Genomic DNA, 20,463 nt, shown 5'->3' with positions numbered 1-20,463 from the left:
ACCTTGTTTCTGGAAGGTAGAAATAATTTTTTCCCCCCAAAGTCATGGCCAAGTCCTGACTGCAGATGCAGAGTACACTTTGCAACATCAGCAATAGCAAGAGTTAAACTTCTTGCAGTCATTGCTGAACTGGCAGCAGCTTTGGGGTTCCCAGTCAAAAGTGACTGCCAATTTGGCAGTGGCTATGAAAGTGTGAACACTGAAGAATGAATTCCACCCCTCCTACACCAGGGCTGGTAGACAGAGAAGCACAGCAGCAGTCATACAGCATCTCCATACTTCCAGTCCAGCATAGATGCAACATATTCCTTACTTAAAACACCCCCCCAAATTGTGTACGTGATTAAATACACAAGGCGTAGGCAACGTTTTTTGGCTGCAGTGCCGACAAAAACCACAATGTCTACCCTGAAAGGTGCTGGAGTGCAGGCATGCCAGAAAAACAAAATGAGGGCGGGGTGTATACGGCAGGACGCACTGCATATTAATATATTTAATAATCATAAATGTTGCCTTTGTGGTTGTGTATTCCTTCTTTTTGAGCATGTTGCAATTAGAGAGAGAGAAAAAAAAAGAAACAAATAAGAGAAAGAGAGAAAGAAAAAGGAGAGCAGAGAGAGAGCCAGACACACACACACACACACACACACACACGCACAAACACAAAGAACCAGAACACACCGGAACAGACACATGCATGCACACATCCAGAACCAGACATGTGTGCACACACAGAACCAGACAGAGGCAGACAAACACACAGAGCCAGATGCACAGGTGCACAGAGCCGGGCTCCTGGGCCACTGGACAAAGTCTAACCCAACAATGCCCTGGTCCTGCCAGAGCCCCTGTGCTTCCCCAGGGAGCCAGCCCCCAGGCTGCAGTGCAGCTGGCCAAGGCCCCAGTCTGAAGCCTGCTCATCCACCCAACCACCCACCCACCCTGAACAGCTAAGCCTGCAAAAGGTGTGGTGCTCCTGGCAAGGGGCAGCACTAGCCTCCTCCTGGTGGGGGGCTGGGCTGGGGCTGGGCTCGGAGAGGATGGGAGTCAGGCGAGCTTAGCTGCAAGCCCTGCTGCAAGCAGTCTGGGCTCCATGGTTGGCAGCAGCTACCAGAGCCTGGGCCAGCTGCAGCCAAGAGGCTTCAAACAGCTGTTCCAGGCTCTGGCATCAGCTCCATAGCGGTGGGTGCATGCACGCCTCAAAGCGGATGGTGGGGATAGGGCCTGAGGCAGCACAGCTCTCCTGCTGTCCGCTCTGAGGTGCACTTGCAGTTGCCACCAGCATGGAGCGGATGCCGGGGCTGTGGAGCCCAGTGCAGCTGTTTGCAGCCTGCCTTCTGCCTGCTGCAGTTGCCCAGAGCCCAGGCTGGCTACAAACAGCTATACTGGTCATCAGCTCTGTGCTGGCAGTGGGAGAGAAGCTGGGGTTGAGCTGCCTCAGGCTGTTCCCCCACCATCCGCTCTGAGGCATGCGTTCACCCATCAGTATGGAGCTAATGCCAGAGCCCAGAGCAGATATTTGCAGCCTTCTGGCTGCAACTGGCCCAGGCTCTGGGTAGCTGCTGTCAACCATGGAGCCTTCTCTGCTTGCAGCAGGGCTTGCAACCACCCAGCTGCTTGCTGGGAGCAGCCCGGGCTTCATGGCTGGCAGCAGCTGCCTAGAAGCCAGGCTGGTGGTGGTATGCTGAGCAAAATCGCCTTGCGTGCCGTGCTCGGCACATGTGCTGGGGGTTGCTGACCCCTGAAATACACTGTGTGATTTTAGAGATCAATGGGCTCTCCTGCACTTCTTTCAGAGTCATATAAGTTGACAGAGGATCAGGGCATCTATTTGGCCCAGGCAATAACATCCTCTTTTACAAACAGCACGGGACCCATCACAATTTGTAAAAGGAAGATAGAGATGTACAGTGCCCCTCGTCTTTTCACATAAGCTTTAGCTCCAAGACTCAGTCTAGCTCCAGGTTTTACTCACTTGAGTAGGAGCTATTCAGCTGATCTGTGGGGCGAGGATTCTGCTGGGATTAGGGCCACAATGGGGCAGCACACAAAGTTTCCATGAAGGCCCTCTGGCAATCCACATTTGATGGCAGACTGTCTACTGGCAGACTGTCTACTGGTGGACAGAACTTGCTTACGAGAGGAATTTCCACATGAAATCCTCATGGAGATTTTTGAGCAAGTCTTTTTATACAGTTATGTGAAAATAAAGGATGAACTTGGTCCCTGTTTTTAAAGCCATGTACAGTCATTTGTCTACTAGAGCAGATTCTTCATTCTGGAAGCTTTACAGGAAACACACCATTTTTTAATTTATAAATAAATAAATAAATAACTGTATAAATATATATACACATACACATACATACACACACGCACACATATATATACATGTGTATGTGTGTGTGTGTATATATGTATACACACACACACACACACACACAATTTTATTTATTTTTATATATATTTTTATATTTTATTGTGCCATTCTTCCTCAGGGTGTACTTGCACAATATATATAGTGCAAGTACACCCTGAGGAAGAATGGCACAATAAAAACAGTAACCAATTTTCTTCTGAACTGCAGCTTGCATCCAAAATTCACTGCCCGTGAATATATTGTGCTGAATAGGAAGTGCTAAAATGAATAATAATTTCAAGCACACTGCGTTCTAAAATGCCCTAACCAGACAAAAAACTGCAGAACAGGAGACCTAGATACCCTGAGGGCAAAAAATGCATGTCCTTGTTAGTCTTTCAGCTGACATGGAAATGGTTACCAGGATGCTTTTAGTCTTTCTAGAACCTAAGATGTCCACATTCATTGTAACTCACTTCTAAACAAAGAAACTGAGCTAATCCAAAGATTACATTAAGGAAATTAACTCCCTCCTCCTCCTACCCCTCACCTCCCACATATTCTGAAGAGGTTAAATTTTCAGCAGAGCAATATTCACTCCAGCAGAAATTAAACAATAGGTTACAGTTACTTCAGAGAATATTATTTCATTTCAAGGACATTTCTGACATTAATCACATTTTGCATGGATGCTTCCCAGCCATGGTATTATGATTCACTTGTTAAAAGTAAAGTGCACCATCATTATGGTTTTCTATAATAAAGTTGGAACACGTTCAAATAAAATTGTTGCTCAGTATAAAACAATCTGCTTTTCTTAACATACATAATATTGAACTGGCTAATGGTGTGAGATGTAATTTTTTTTGCTCTTAGTGCAGAGATTCTTCTTATCTATCAATATTTCATTTCAAAGGCTTTTTAATTTCAGCTCTGCATACCATTTACAAAATTTGAAAATGAGATTTGGGCTCAGAAAAGCCTTGGGGAGTCCATCTCACTTTCCTCTTCAAAAACATCCTGATGATTAAAGCTAATACTGAGAGATTAGTAACCTTAAGACAGCATGATGGCCAGTTGTTAGAATTTTATCTCTACTACACAAACAGTTTATATTTAGACCAGCACTTGAAAAGCTGTCCCTTGGCTTGAACAATAAAGGAATTCTAAAGTGAACAGTATTTCATCATTGCTCATGTGTTGAAGGATTTTCTGTTTTTACTATCTACAGGAAGTCCAGATTCAAAATCTTCTCGATTAAATATAGTGTTCTCCTATTGTTATTCTATACTCCATCAGCCATGCAGCATGCAAGTCATGCATTGCAAACATTTTTAAAGATTAACCATTGCCAGGATGTAAAAAAGGGAGAACATAAACCATTAATGTCTGTTTAATATGCTTTCCTAAAAAGTATAGACTGTGTATGAGGTAGGGTGGGGAGACCTGCCTGAAAAACAGCAACCGTGCAACTGTCTTGTTTAGACTCTAATCTGTTTGGCGCATTATAGCCTACTTTCTCTGTGCTGGAAGTATTTCATTTGGCATGCCAAGAGGACTGCAAGGCTACCACATTAAACTGTTATTTTCTTAAAAGAACTAGTTTTTAATCCAGTCACTAAGAAAGACGATTACCATATTTATTCAAATCCAAGATGAGGGGCCCTGCCATTTAACATGGGAGAAATGGGCCCTCATTTTGGAGTACAATGCTGTAAGGAGAGGGCAGCTGCTGTGGCTCCAACTCTGGGCAGGCCTGCAGTGGCAACAATACTAGCAGCTCTGAGGGCCAGGCTCCAACCTGAATGGGCACCACTGTAACAGCTGCTATGTAGCTGAGTTGCAGCTGGAGCAACCATGTACTCTGTGTCCTGGACTGGAGTGGTACCAAAGCCTTGCAGCAGTCAGAGCCAGAGGGCAAGTGGTAGAGGAGGGGAGGCAGGCAGAGAATCCAGGTGCCAGGTGTGCAGGCAAGAAGGGGTAAGTAGCAGGGAAGGTGGTGGAGGGCAGGCACCATGGAGGGGTGGGAGGACACAGATGCTGTGGTGTGCAGGCACTGGGGAGGGGTAGTGGTTAGGCTTCTGGATGGTATAGGGCTTCTTTAGCTTGGCTTCTATGCCTGGAAAGGGCAGGGCTTCTCCAAAAGTGGCAAGGACTCTGGGAGAAGGGAAGCATAATTCCAGTGCCCCTCTAAAGAGTGTCCAGGGCTGGTGCCCCTCTCATATGCCCTCTCCCCCCCTCCCTTCACTCCCCATTAATGCTACCAACCCACAGAGTCTGTCACTGTCATAGAAGGAAATCAAGTTGGCAAAGCCTGACTTGCTTCTGATGAAGCTATGCTGGATGTTCCTGATTATCTTGTTTTCTTCCAAGTGCTTAAAATAGACTCCTTGACAATGTGCTCCACAATCTTGCCTAGTACTGAGGTTAAATTGACTGTTCAGTAATTCTCTGCATCCTCCCCCTTTCCTCTTTAAAGATGGTCAGCATATTTGCTCTTTTCTAGTCATCTGAGATGCCACCCAACCTCCAAAAGTTCTCAAAGATAATAGCCAATGGTTCCAAAATTACCTCAGCCAATTCTTTCAGCACCTATGTGAATCCTGTCTGGCCCTGTCAACTTGAAAACGTACAGTCTCTTTAAGTAATCCCTGAACAGTACTTCTATTACTTGAGGCTGCTCATTTCCTATTCTGATTGCCAAGTTCACCTGTCATCTGACAGCAGGCCTTATTTGTGAAGAATGAAGTAAAAAGGGCAGTAAATAATACAGCCTTCTCTGCATCATCCATTACTAGACTGTTTCCTGCATTCAGTAAAAAGCCTACACTTTCCTTAGTCTTCCTCTTACTTCTGACATACTTGTAGAGTCCTTTTTTACTGCCTCTTACATCTGTTGCCACTTTCATCCTAAACTGCAAACTGGCCTTGCTGATTTTCTCCCTGTATGTCTGGGTGATACTGTTATGCCCTTCCCTAGTGATATGGCCAAATTTCCATGGGAGCCTACAACATCCCAATTCCTGCTCAGCTCCTTACTCCAGTTCTGAATTATGAGTACATATCTTCAAAAATTTTCAAGTGATCATTTCTTTTCAACATGTATACATACGCCTGGCACAACCAAGCTAGGATCTCTAGACACTTTAGCAAAACAAATAACTGTAATAATTCATGTCTTTCCATATGGATGGCTCAGAAGCCAGGCTTGTCAACTTATTGCCATTCACTTCACGGTCACCATGTTGAATATGGCTTAGATGGGTTATGGTCCAAAATTTTAGCATTATGATGGATATCTTTGACAGGTGTTTAATCATTTCCATATAGTTCCCAGAAGAAAGACACCTTTCTCTCACTCCATCCTCACCACAGCTGGCAATGGTGAACTCAACAGCCAATGGCGTCACAGACATCAAAGACTGAGCAAGGCGAGAAACTTAGTTATCTTCTCAACTCTTAGAGATAATTCCATCAGAGAAGACAGGAGGCACACAGAAAGGGTAATGCAGGATGAAATTTCCCCTTTCCAAAGAATATTTTTGGGAGAAAAAAGGTCCTTACTGTGCATGGCTGTCATTTTAGCACCTCTTACAAAAACTAAAACTCTCTCACTAATTCATGTAAGTGTCCAGATCTGCACCCTTGGACAGACCTTTGTCTAAAAACATTTTAGGATGCAGTAGGAATGCAAATCTAAGCCCCTGGCAGACATTCATTTAAATGCACTACAGGATCAGATCCCTGATCCCAACAATCATGCCTCCTGAAATATCACATGTACACAGCAGAGGTATAATTTTGAAATTATTTGCTCTTCCTGCACTGGCAAGTTGAAAGCTGGCTGCCCACAGGTCTGGGTCTGGAGCTGGCAATCAACTGACCTTGTGGGGACCACGCCTGGGTCACCCTTGGACTGGTTCTAGACCCCAGTGCAGTCCTCAGCCTAAACCAAAAGTCAGCTCAGTGTTGGCTTGGTCACACTTTCAATTTAAGGTACCATACAAACCAGCCATAAAATTGTTCTGCCTTATGTATGGAACAATTTCATGGCTGGTTTGGAAGTTTGGCACCTTAAATTAGGTTCACGCTTAGCATCTGTGTAATTTATACTGCAATTCACATGCTAATTGCAGCATAACTTGTAGAGAAGGGCCAATATATAGTTTTTTTCTTTACTACCAAACCCTATTTAGCTTTGGGATGAAAGCTCAAAGATTTATGTTGGCCCTGTCTCTAGACAGCCATGGTGATCTTTAAAAAAATAATAATAATAAAGATCATCATGGCTCTCTAGAGACGGGGCCTTCCTAAATCTTTGAGTGTTCGTCCCAAAGTTAGATAGGGTTCGGTAGTGGAGAAAAAAAACCCTACTTTATCCCATTGCATAGGCTGGGGATGTGGGGATAGAGAGGAGAGTATGTAAAACCCTATATCACTTGGCAACAACTCTTATATCAATTCTAACAGGCTGTCACCAGGTGGAATCCCATCTCATTCTCTGAGAAAAGGACTGTGACCCTGACAAAGTTAACTAAAGTGGGGGAAAGTCTGAAGCAGAACAGATAGAAGTACCTCCTGAGATATGCATGTTCTTATCCACCCTTTTCATACCCACAAGACAGTGACATTTTTCAGCCCAATTCTTTTCTACCATATTCATAAACTTTAGTCAGCCTGTCTCTCCCCTGGGAGGAGGAAGAAGCAGAAAAGAAGCATTGTTAATTAATAAAATTAACAACATTTGTGAAATCAGACCTATATAGACAAGTGCTCTGCAGACTTTTCCATTGCATCTTTTAACTGCAATGCTGTCAGTCCTGCAATGCTCTCATCCAGAGCCTCCCTTGAGCAGAGACATATCTGTGCCAAAATTACTTTATATAGTTGTTTTTGATGTGGCACCTTTACCCTGGGAACTAGAGAGAATAAAGATTAAGTATTTTTAGCTTTAAGGCATAAAGGCCGACAATTCCACATAACATTTACCTCTTGAGGAAGTTCCAGCTTGGAACGGTCAGTTCCCTCTTTGGACTGAAGACCCATCAAGTAAGGGACAGGAGCATCTAGGAAATGTAGGAGAGAAGCAGGAAGAATGGGAACATATACATGTTGCCACTGAAACGGGAACAGCAGAGTGGTAATACCCTCTGCTACTGTCATCAGGCGCTGATAATCTAAAAGAGAAAGAAAAAAATAACATTTAATTATCTTGCTCGCTTTTACATTTTCAGTTCGTTTAGACTTCAAAACAATTCAGCAAGGACAACTGGATTTTGCAACACTGCAAAGATTTGACTTTAAAAAAAGCACAAATGACAACATTTAAAAAAAACCAACCAAACCACATTATCTTAATCCATAGAAAATTATCAGCAGCAAGAAACTGCTGAACATAGAAATCCTTAATATTTCATCTGCTCTCCATTGTGAAAAAATAATTAGGGCCACTTTATTAAGGGATACCAAGATTGCTCACAGCAGCACAGCAAGAAAAAAAGTTACTTGGTCTTGTTCAGTATTTGGTATGTCATTTTGAGAGAACAGGAAGGGAAAAGAATGAGTAGTAAGGGAAAAATGCTATTAGATTTTTTAAAACTTGCAGCTGACTATAAGATGAAATTTTTTAATGCATTTTCCAAGGGAAAAGTAGTTCATACCTTAGCAGTAGTTTTTATACACTAAGTTATCCTGTTTTTGAGTAAAATCCTGAAGATAGAAGACTCATGAAAAACATTTCAGAAAAACACATTCTTTATATAGCCTACTCTCACACTGTTCCTTTTCCAAAGTCATAAATCTGTCTAGTCATATTTAGTCTATTATATTTAATTGCTGTGTAGTCTGATACTGTGTGAGTGATCATCTTTGTGTATTTTCTTACAACTAAAACTTAGTTTCATGTGACCAAGCCCTGTCAACATTATAAATAAAACCAAAAAAAAAATCTAAACTGTAATCCCTCTATCTGAATACTCAAGAAATAAATATCACTATGTTCAAAAGTGGAGCAGTTCAACTGCACCAAGCAGTCAAAAATTAATGCATCATTAAAGGATTCCTCATATTTAAGGCAAATCTTGATTTGTTGACTGTCTTGCCAAATACTGGCAAAAGGTTTCTGACTCAAGGGGTGAACAAAATATGCAAAGCAGGACCTCTAACCATACCCAAGACGGAAGTAATTTTCAGAGCGATACTACTTTGAATTTCTAGAGAAAACACTTTGAAGCACTTCACAAAACTTAATTCATTAAGAATCACAGCATCTCAGGGAGAAGCATTAGCTCCCTTTAAAGGCAGGAAAATGAGGCACAGGAGTCATTAAATGACGTGTCTGAGCTTGCATACGAGCTAGGCATAAAAATCAGTTCTGATGCTCATTCTGTGCTTTAGCTACCTCAATCATTTTTTGAGAGAGAGACATGCCATTCACCCTGGGAATGCTGGGCATTTTATCCAGTATTTTTCAAACTGGCAAAAGAGATATCCCCATCCTGACTCCATATACAAACATAGACGATGAGCTTTGGTTTGAATAGGCCACTGAAATTAAGAAAAGGTTTCAAGACCATAAAGGGGTGTTGTCACCAGTCCCTGACCTCTGGTCATTTCTCATCTCTTCCCTGTTCTTCTCCTCCCTAAAGCAAGCAAACAAACAAATGAACAAACAGGAACATCCCCTGGATAATCATGTACAGGATCTTTTCTGCAGTTCAATTAATTATCCACAGACAGATAAGAAATCGGTCTGATCAACACAGTTTGCTAAATAAGTCAGCCTACAATTCTGAGAAACAACAGTGGTAGTATAAGCACAGGCCACCTGAGAAAATATTGATTTCAGAAAGTTACTAGCAGGATATGCATAAACAACACATGGTAATTTTAAAAGCAGAAACTTTGTAACACTTTCTCACTCTTGTTGACACTGCACAAAAACAGCCTTGATCTGCTATAGGCCATGTGGCTAAGAGAAAAAAACCCAAAAACCCCAAACTTATTTTTATTTTATCTACCTCACAGTTAATCACAAAGTCTTAACATGATTCTGCTGTACTAGTTAGTGTCTCAAGACCGTCTCTCAAAAACATCCATAGCCAAAGTTTGCATCACAATAAACAGTTGGGTGCTGGCATATTTACAGAGCAATTCTTTACGAGTTTCCATCTATACACAGGTAGACATATGTACAGAGTACATTTTCCTCTGTGCCCACAGTCCATCCTTTGAGGAAGCATGTAAACAAAATCACTACCTGAAGCACTTAATCTCCCAATAAAGCTTCTGCAAGCTACTTAAAAATAAAAAAGGAAGTGCCTACTAAAGTGCAGCATTATGAAGTCGTCTCAAAATGTATTAACAATGCTAGACAAGGTTCTTTGGGTAAATGTGATATCTTTTATTAGACCAGTTAAATAGTTGGAAAAATTGTTCTTTGAAAGCTTTTGGGCAAAAGCACCCTTCCTCAGGCATAGGTAGAGTCACCTGGTGTTTTTGTGTTCTCCCGGGTAGAAAAGAAGTATAAGCCAATATGCAAAATGCAGGTTTGTGAAAATGCAAATGTGTGGCAGGGAGGATCAGAGTGGATGGAGATAATATGTGGGAGAGAGGTAAGTTGGGGGAGGAGGGCAGGAAAGAGGGGAAAGTTGATCTGGTGATAGAATGTAGCTGGTAAAATGTAGAGGTTACCTGGGGTTAATAATGCTATGAATTTTAGCAATAGAATTAAGGAATGCAGAAAATGATTGGCCCTAATATGAAGATGAAGCCTGAACAGACTTAGAAACCTTCTTGGGCATTTGGACACATGACAGGGGTTTAGTCTTTCAGGGTTGCATTCTATGCCCCATAAACTGAAATGGTGAGTTTTTAATTGAAATGGTAGGTTTTATTTTTTTGTCGCTGTATACATGTCATTGTCCTGGTGGCCACAGGAGCCTGCTGAAGGCAGAAATGGCAAGGGACCCGATCCCCATTTTTTTTTTTTCAAAGACAGAGTCTGCTTGCCTCTCCCATGGCAGGGAGGGGGCATTAATCTGTCAGCTCATGCCTTGGCCATGGGAGAAGTAGGTAGGCTGTGCAGAAAAAAAGAATCAGGTCCATCACTGCTTCTGCCTTGAGCAGGCTCCTGCAGCAAGTAGAATGCATGGGGCAGCTCAGGAACAGGCTGGCTTGTCCCTGGGGCAATGCAGAGAGACGGCAGAAGGATGGCTGGGTGTGCTGGCAGCCATAGGTGTCAGGGACAGTGCACGGGATACAGAGCTGCCCAGGTGGGCTGGTAAGGGACTGGGTGCTGCTCCAGCTTGGAGGTGCCCATACATCTGTTCCCCAAGCCCACCCTGGCTTCTAGCACCCCTGGAGTGGCCCTGCTGCCTTCTCTAGCTGCCAGCACACCCAGCCGCCCTCCTGCTGCCTCTCTGCACTGCCCCAGGGGCAAGCCAGCCCATTCCCGGGCAACTCCAGGCATCCTGCTGGCTGCTGGAGCCTGCTGAAGGCAGAAGTGGTGAGGGGACCAATCCTTTTTTTCAGTGGAGCCTGCCCGCCTCTCCTGTGGCTGCGGGGGTGAGCTGACAGATTAATGACTTCACGGTTCCAAGTTGCAATGCTGCAAACTAAACTACATCATGATGTGGTTTAGTCTGTGACAATGCAAACTCATTTAAAACCCTCAAAACTCGCATACCAGTAAAGTGTGATGCTATTCAGCCACACAAAGGGAACTTTTTGTCAGGTATATATGGTAACATCATCATGTGTACAAGTGCCCCTTGATAGCTACATGAAATGACAGGAGACTGGGTCTCTACTCTGGTTGTGCTCAGTGCCTGCTGGAGGGGTGTCACAGCTTCTGGGAATTGGACTATGCATTTTCAAGCTATTGGCAATGACCATCTACCAAAGTCAAGGCTACTGCATTATGTGGCTACTGACTTGTAACCGACTGATTGAGAGGGGGAATATTTACATGAAGAGAGGAGATTAAGTGAGTAGTCTAATCATTACATAAATTCTTGCCATCAAGTAGCTGATTTGGGATTCCCCCATCAGCAAAACATGGATGGAAGGGAACATTGCTAGATTCTTCTGTGAAATGTTTTCATTAAAGAAAAGCCAAGAGAAGAGAGCTCAACTATCTAGCTATGATGCTGAACTCTCTGGTTTTAAAATAGACGTGTCACTGATTCAGATCTTCCCCATGTAATACATGCTGTATAATGAAATTGTCATCTCAACACATCCAGATTGAGAAAATATTAAGCATAACATTAAGTTTTGATTATTTTTAATGTACCTTCCTAATAGGTTGTTCTCAAATTTAACATAACTGTTTGTCTTTCCTGCCTCTTCTCTATGCTTTGGTGTAGCAGTAGCTTATTAAAAAATATTCACCAGTTTGAAACAAAAAAGTAAGTTCTGGGGAGGATTTTTGGCCTAAGAAGATATGTTCAACAATCCTATTCCTTGCAAATCTATTAAATGCCAAGAAGAATATTCAAAGGGCATATTAAAATTGAACAAAAACAGCCATTTATAAATCATTCATGAAGTGTCTGATGTTGAATACCTATATGCAGATCATTCACATAAACCAATTTTGTGGAGTCTCAAATACTCCAAGGTCCTTATCTACCATCCTAGGATACATAAATCTCTTCTCCCCTGAGGTCATTCAGCTCACATGGCAGGCACAGGACAGAACTGAAGGGTGGGGAAAGAGCATGGCTCCTCAAACACTGAGGTGAAATCCAGTGGGCTGGGGGAACGCACAGAACTACAGAGAGATGCCTAGAGTGTTGGTGGAACACTGAACCTAGCTATGCGTGCCCTTCTCTACACAGTTGCCTTGGGGGAAGACTTTACAGGTAAAGCAGTTACAGACTGCAGCCAGTTGGAGCAGCAGTGAACCACTGCCAATGTAAGGATCTTCAGACAATTTTTTAGAGCTGTGGTTTTCAACCTGGTCTCCAGAGCCCCTGTGGGTCTGCAGGCTGTATCTAAGTGGTCCGCGAAAGATGACTACAATCAATGAAAAGTATGAGAATACCACAATTACAATTTAAAGGGGTACACATCTCCATTTGATATTTCCAGACGGATCACCACAACCATTCAAAATATTTTAGGGGTCCTCAAATGAAAAGAGGTTGAAAACTACTGTTCTAGGGCATTCCAACTGGATAGTCTATACTGTCCAGCCTGTCTCCTTCTCCTCTATCTTAGCCTTAACTTGCACCTGCCTCTGACTTTCATCTGACTGCCGTGACTGCATTTTCCCTCAATTTTCATTTCACTACCTCTTCCTCCTTGTTCAGATCATTTGTTCTGCTTTGGTAGTATATTCCATCCTCCTACCCCCAACTATTTAGATGGAAAGCTCCTCAGGGCAGGAATTATTTGCTAACAATACCTGGAACTCCATACATGATAACTCCATTCCTGGCGAGAAATACAAAGTTATGTTTCTAGCAGACCCACACCAAACATGATCCAAGAGCAACCATATAGTGGAGAGGGAGGCTTCTGAACTTCTGTAAATACTAGTCAGACAAAAAGCTCTCTGGATAGCTGCCTACCTTCTCTGGTGCAAATATTTTAAGCCAAAGATACCCAGCTTATAGTAACACGGAGCAAGTCAGATTTGCTCTCAGCTCTGGTAGGAGATCTGGGTTGTAATTCCTGGCTCTGCCAGTGGCCTCTGGAAGACCACAGGCAGGTAATTTCACCTCTGGCCTCAGCTTCCTTATCTGCAAAATAGGAATAAATAATTCCAGGCTCTTTTGCAACATCTTGAAATCTACTCACCGCAGCATGACAAAAGCTGGGGGTTTTTTTAAATCTCTAAAAATACTGACATAATTCACGAAATGTTATGTGAGCGTTAAAAAATAAGCTTTGAGTGTGCACGTAGTAGGAGACAGTCTCTGCCCTAGAGATATCTCAGCGTAAATAAACTAGAAGGTGCAGAAGAAAGGAAGCCAAATTAACCTAATTTTACAGGCAGAGACACAGCGAGGTGATGTAACTTATACTACCGTGAAGGAAACATTTTTCTCATTCCACATTAGTTCGAGGTTTCAAACTTTCTTGTTCTGCATCATAATAAAACAAGGATCCTTCAGCAGTAAACAAAGGAGGTAGAGCCCCCCCTTTCCCTTCTAAACAGCCAGTAGCACCATGTTGAAGACACACACCTGGAGTGTTGTGGGGGAGGGAGGTTCTAGTTTGCCTGATTCAGCTCAAGGAGAAGGGACTTGAACTGAAACCTTCTACATGTGAGGTGTGTGCCCAGACTGGCAGGATAATGGAGACTGATGGTAAACATCTCTCTTCTCATTTTGGCCAGAAATTCCAACACTGACAAAATGATATGAACATCCCTACAAAAAAAAGTCAGTTTGGACAAAGGCCTTTTCTGAACACATGTAATTTTTAAAAATCCCCAACAGTTTAGGGATTTACCAAAGGCCATGCAGAATGCCTACAGTAAAGCTGGGAACTGAAGCTACCCATGTTACATTCCACACTGTGCCTTAACCAGAAGTTATACTTCCTTTTGGTTCTTCCTCTCTGAATCTTAATTTATAAACAAAAACTATCAGAGCTTGAAATGATAAGTTGTGCAAGGTCTGCTGTTTGCCTGGAGCCCGAATCTGAGATGTCATGGAGGGACTACCGAGGCTTATCCAGCCCTCTGACTACTACCCCATGCTGCTTATTCTTGTGGGCACCAACAATACTGCCAGAGGAGACCCTGAGTGTATCAGAAGCAACTACAGGGCTTTGGATGAAAGGGTGAGGGAGTCTGTGGCACAGGTTGTGTTCTTATCAATCATTGGCGACATGTAGAGGATGCAGGCGGGTGCACGTGCACCCCCTAAGATCAGCTGTGTACCCCCTGGAAGCACTAGCCATGAAACCAGAAGTGCCAGCAGAAGTGCACTTTTGGTTTCGCTGCTGGCTCGGTGATTTTAGCAAGGCTTTTGATATGGTCTCCCACACCATTCTCGCAGGCAAGCTAAGGAAATATGGGCTGGACGAATGGACTATAAGGTGGATAGAAAACTGGCTGGAGCATCGGGCTCAGACAGTAGTAATTAATGAGTCTAGTTGGCAGTTGGTGTCAAGTGGAGTGCCCCAGGGGTCAGTCCTGGGGCTGGCTTTGTTCAATGTCTTCATCAATGACCTGCAAGATGGCATAGAGTGCACCCTCAGCAAGTTTACAGATGACACCAAGATGTGGGGGGAGTAGTAGATATGCTGGAGGGTAGGGCTAGGATTCAGAGTGACCTAGACAGATTGGAAGCTTGGGCCAAAAAAAATCTCATGAGGTTTAACAAGGACAAGTGCAAAGTCTTGCATTTGGGATGAAACAATCCCATGCACTGGTACAGGCTGGGGGCTGACTAAGGACCTGGGGGTCACAGTGGACAATAAGCTGAATATGAGCCAACAGCGCACCCTTGTTGCCAAGAAGGCTAACGGGATCCTGGGCTGCATTGGTAGGAGTGTTGCCAGCAGACCAAGGGAAGTGATTATTTTCCTTTATTCAGCACTGGTGAGGCTACATATGGAGTACTGTGTTCAGTTTTGGACACCCCCCCCCACTACAGAAAGGATGTAGACAGCTTGGAAAAAGTCCAGTGGAAGGCAACAAAATGATTCAGGGGATGGGGCACATGAATTCTGAAGAGAGGCTGTGGGAACTGGCCTTATTTAGTCTAGAGAAGAGAAGACAGAGGGGGGATTTAATAGCAGCCTTCAACTACCTGAAGGGGAGTTCAAAACAGTGGTGGCAGATGACAGAACAAAGAGTAATGGTCTCAAGTTGCAGCAAGGGAAGTTTAGGTTAGACATTAGAAAGAATTTTCTCACTGGGGGGTAGTAAAGCACTGGACCAGGTAACCCAGAGGTAGTGGAATCTCCATCCTTGGAGGTTTTTAAGACCCAGCTGGACAAAGCGTTGGCTGGGATGATCTAGTTGGGGATGGTCCTGCTTTGAGCAGGGGGTTGGACTAGATGACCTCTTGAGATCCCTCCTAATCCTAATTTTCTATGATTCTATGTTTTTTTCTACATTGTTTTTTAACTCAGCATTTTCCAAATCAGAGGTTGGCAACCTTTCAGGAGTGGAGGTCCAAAGGTGGGCTGCTACTTTCCCCTGCTGCTGAAATCCCAGCTTTGCATGCTGGGAAAAATAAATAAATAAAATAAGTAAACAAGCAAACAGAGAAATTAAATTAAAAAAAATCATTTATCAGACTGGATCCACTCATGGGTCATAGATTACAAACTCCTGTTCTGAAGTATAAATGCATCTCCACAAGTCTGCATACTGAATAATATACCACAGGTTGATACTCCAAGCATACTGACAAAAACTTAGTCATTGTAATCAATAATTTACAAGGGTATAACAATCAAACAAGCCTAATAAATAAATGATTATTCCTTAAGAGAGACAAATCTCTGAATTAGTATTGTATTTTCTTCTGTGACTAACAGCTTTTACACCTAGTACATGTTCAGTCAAAGTGTTGGAGTCGACTAAAATGTTAGAGAATAGCTTTTACAAGTGTGATATGGATCATTAGAGCTATGTAAAATGAACATGCTAGAAAGTAAAAATTAGTATTTCGCTCTGAACTCAGTGGCACATCTAGATGAGCATAGTAGCCCAAGCCACAATTACGAAAACTGTCCATCAGCCTGTTATTTTTTGACCTACAACATTCATACACAGGTGCAGTACGGGATGAAGGCAAAGGTCGCCCATGTGCTTATGACAGAAACAGTTCATATACTATCAAGAGGGAATTTTGCCAAGTGGTCAAGGAAATAAATCACCCAACTCCCAATAACCAATTAGCCTTTTGAAAAAAATCCTATTTTATGTAAGTTTTGGTTAATTTATAGCTACTATTGATCTATCAGTATAGGTATTGATCTATCTAGTATGAGCATCAGATACCTTAAGTTAAGCAGGGTCTAGTTCTTAGAACTTGGATGAGGGCTTCCATTTAAAGCCTACAGCTGCTGCAGAAAGCATCTATCGTTCATATATATACCAGCAATTCCACAGTCGAGGATAGCTGTCTTCCATGACTGCTTTATTTGTGGGTCTGAAGATGTTCGATGAAGCCGATCTGGGATCAACAGACTCTGATACAACTTGGGCACATGATTCTCCATGCTCTGGATTCTTGATTCGATCTGTAACACACAGCTCCTGCTTTTCTATCCCCTGTTGTCGTCATAAAGTTTCTAAGTACTGAGATCCTTGCAGCAGACTCTTCCTGCATTTGAGATGGTCCCGGGTGATAGACTCCCATGAGTTGATGTCACTGTTAAATTTTTTCAAGCTGGCCTTGAAGGTATCCTTGAAGCACTTTCTCTGACCTCCTCTTCAGCATACACCTTGACTGATCTGGGAGAATTAAGCTTGCTTCAGGAGATCAGTGGAGTTGATGTCAGATGATCATCACCTTGATGCTTGTGGTGTTTGCTTGTGAGAGGACACTAACATCGGTGTGTCTGTCTACCCACTGGATTCAAAGGATCTTCTGTAGGCAGCACTGGTGGTACTTCTCCAACAACTTGAGATGTCTCTTGTATGATGTTCATATCTCAGCTCCGTATGGTGAAGGTGGGGATCACAACTTCTTGATAAACCATAAGTTTGGTTTTGGATCTGGTGTCACAATCTTCAAAGCACCTGTTTCCTCAGGCGTCCAAAGGCTGCACTTGCACAATTTGAGATGATGTTGGATTTTTTTGATGTCAAGCTTCAATGTTTCCTGATAGAGAATCCAAGTGTCTCTTCACAGGCACTAATGACTGTGGACTGGAAGGCACCTTAAATGCTGCCAATATTCTCCCATTGCTGTTGATTGGAATTTGCCAGTTTTTCATTGAGACATTGGTGAAAGAGGTCTCGCTTGATTGGCGACTTGAATCCTTTGACATTGATCTTTCGTTGGTATTGCTTCTGCTGGAACTCCCTACTTGAGAGCACGGAGGCAGAAAGAGATCTTGGAATCATTATTGACTCCAAGATGAACATGGGCCAACAATGCGAGGCCATGGTTGGCAGGGCTAACCGGACCTTGTCGTGCATCCACAGGTGCATCTCGAGTAGAGCCAAGGAGGTGATCCTCCCCCTCTATGCGACGCTGGTCAGGCCACAGCTGGAGTATTGTGTCCAGTTCTGTGCGCCCCATTTCAAGAGGGATGTGGACAACATGGAGAGGGTCCAGAGGAGGGCCACCCGCATGATCCGGGGACAACAGGGCAGACCCTACAGTGAGAGACTGCGGGACCTGAACCTATTCAGCCTCCACAAGAGAAGGCTGAGGGGGGACCTGGTGACCGTCTATAAACTCACTAGGGGGGACCAGAAGGGTTTGGGGGAGACGCTGTTTCCCCTAGCGCCCGCTGGCATAACAAGGAGTAATGGGCACAAGTTGATGGAGAGGAGGTATAGATTGGACATCCGCAAAAACTACTTCACAGTTAGGGCGGCTAGGAGCTGGAACCAACTTCCAAGGGAAGTGGTGCTGGCCCCTACCCTGGGGGTCTTTAAGAAGAGACTGGATGCCTACCTGGCTGGACTCATTTGAGTCCCGTTTTTGTTTTGGGCTTTTGTTGTTCTCCCGCCCTGGCGGGGGGTTGGGCTAGAAGATCTACTAGGTCCCTTCCGACCCTAAATCTATGAAACTATGCTGCAGCCACTGTATGGGAGCCAATTTGAGTGACATAACTGAGAGGAGGAGTCAGTGGTTGGTCCAGCAATCATCAGCTCCTAGTGTATCTTAGGCAATGCAGACATCTTTGCGATCCCAGGCACAAACAATAATGTAGTTAATCAGGTGCCAGTGCTGAGATTGCACATGCTGCTGTGATGTCTTGTGCTTGTTTTTCTGGTGGAACAGGGTGTTGGTGACGGCAAGTCCATGTTCTGCATATTTGGTCAACAGGAAGATGCTGCTGGAGTTGACCTTTCCCACTACTTCTTCGCTGATGGTTCTGGCCCAGATGCTCAAGTCCCTTCCAACTGTGGCATTGTAATCGCCGAGCACAATAATTCTGGTGTTTCAGAGGGAGACGGACAAGATTTGGTCAAGGTTTGTGTAGAATTCCTCCTTGGTTTCATTGGTGGCATCAAAAGTTGGAGCATAAGTATTCCCTCCTGAAAAGCTACATGTATTCTTTGATGGTGCTGTGATATGGTGAGTACAGGTCATTACTATAAGCTTGCCTAGCCCACACCCACTGGTCTAAGTCCTCAATGACAGAGCAGGCGGAAAATGTTAGAATCTAAACGACTGCAAAGGCGGATGAAGGCCGCAGTAGAACAAGATCTCCAACTGTCTTGGCTTCTTTGCTGCTGGACCAACGTCCTGTTCTGTCAAGAATTGTGTGGAAGCTTATGTGCAGCAGCTCCTCTGTGATAAAAGAAGTCATGCACAGGTGTATTCCATGAAACTGGCTTTCCCAGCTGTCACGGGGGCACTTGGGTGCCCCATGCCTGAATAAGAGTGAAGAGCAGCTGCCAATCACCAGGGCAGCTCAGGTGCGGGATGCTGGAGCAACCGGATTGGTCATGTGACCGCAAGGGGGCAGGGCCGGGCCCTTATAAACAGCCAGGCTCCGGCCTGGCTAGCAGTTACCATCTTGCAGCCTGAGAAGCAGGAGTGCTGCGGAGGAACAGAGGAGAGCCGTTCCCTTCTGGCAGCCTGAGGGGTAAGAGCTCTGTGGGAGAGCTTAGCCGAGCTGTGCAGCCTGACCACCCAGAGGGCTGCCTGATGGTCGGGGGAGGAGAAGCCTGACCAGGAGGCTGTGGGCCAGAAAGCCAGGTGGGCCTGGACTTTATGTTGTGGCCGGGAGGCTTATGGTTTTGGTTACAGCCAGGCGGGCTTATGGCTCTGTTGTGTATATCAAACCAGAGGACTGGGTGAGGCTGTAGGGGTGTGAGGAGGCCTCACAGGAGATCCCCAGTAGTCCAGGGGTGTCCTGGGTGCCCTGTGTGGGCACTGGGCAGCGCCAGGAAGGTGAGGCAGCTTGGCACCACTGTGGTACAGTGTGTGGGGTTGAGACCCCAGCCCAAGAGGGCAGTACTTGGCCCAGTGAGGGCGTAGGACCCCGAGAAGGGTCAGGGGGCCAGGCACGGCTGCGGGCCACCTGAGCCCTGGTGCCGGTGAAAGCCCAAGACAGGGCTGGCGCGCAGGCCCCGCGGGAGCCACGGGCATGAGTAGCACGTGGCATAGGCCCCAGGGGGGGCCAGCCTGCAGGAGTGAAGCCCAGGGAGGGCTAGTCTAAGATTGGAGACACCAAAAACATCTGGAAGAACTGCGAGGCTTGGGGCGTGCTAAAGGGGAAGTAGGAGGCACGCATAGCCCATAAGGCTGGGGGTGCACCAAGTCACCCTTAAATATCAGGAGATCATAGGCAGCCTCCCATATTACATTATAAAAGATCAAAGACGTGGCGGGCGAGAACTAAGAGGGTGCTGGGTCTCCTAACTGCCACGGCAAGGGGGCACTAGCGGGATCACGGCCGCTCCTAGGCCCCACTCCATGACACCAGCACACTTTTCAAGCCCTTTGGTGACCAGCTACTGATGATGGGAGCAGGATTCTAATAGTTCATGAATAGGAACTTCCAGACTGTCACAAAGGTGGCAGTTACAAGAAGGTAATCTAGTACTTGAACAAGGCAGGACTACAATTGGGCAATGGTAACTAACTGAGCAACCCTCTTCAGGATCTGCTCTGCTCACCCCACATAGGGAAGGTGGTAGAAAAGGTACCCTAAACTGTCCGCCTACCTTTTTCTGACTGGAAAACCATGTCCAGTGGGATCATAGTTTCACAGTAGCTAGGGTCAGGAGGGACCTGAACAGATCATCTAGCCTGACCCGCTGCCACAGGCAGGAATGAGTGCTGGGTCCACAAGACCCCAGACAGGTGATCATCCAACCTCCTCTTGAATTTGCCCAAGGTAGGGGGGAGGACCACTTCCCTGGGAAGTTGGTTCCAGATTTTGGCCACCATAACTGTAAAATATTGCCTTCTGATCTCTAACCTAAATCTATTCTCTATCAG

General features: G+C 44.7%; 1 protein-coding gene across 1 annotated transcript in view; it reads right to left on the bottom strand.

The window, feature by feature from the left end:
- Positions 1-20,463, bottom strand: part of DENND5B (DENN domain containing 5B) — a 220,395-nt gene that overhangs the window by 74,343 nt on the left and 125,589 nt on the right. The window contains exon 8 of the mRNA XM_019515829.1: positions 7,349-7,536. Within this exon, the coding sequence (XP_019371374.1) occupies positions 7,349-7,536 (188 nt within the window). The remainder of the gene's footprint in view (positions 1-7,348; positions 7,537-20,463) is intronic.

The sequence above is a fragment of the Gavialis gangeticus genome, unplaced genomic scaffold, assembly GCF_001723915.1.
Source record: "Gavialis gangeticus isolate Ggan-Ray unplaced genomic scaffold, GavGan_comp1, whole genome shotgun sequence".
NCBI classification, from domain to species: Eukaryota; Metazoa; Chordata; order Crocodylia; family Gavialidae; genus Gavialis; species Gavialis gangeticus.
The sequence above is the reverse complement of the archived record's forward strand: the minus strand, read 5'-3'. Positions and strand labels throughout refer to the sequence as shown.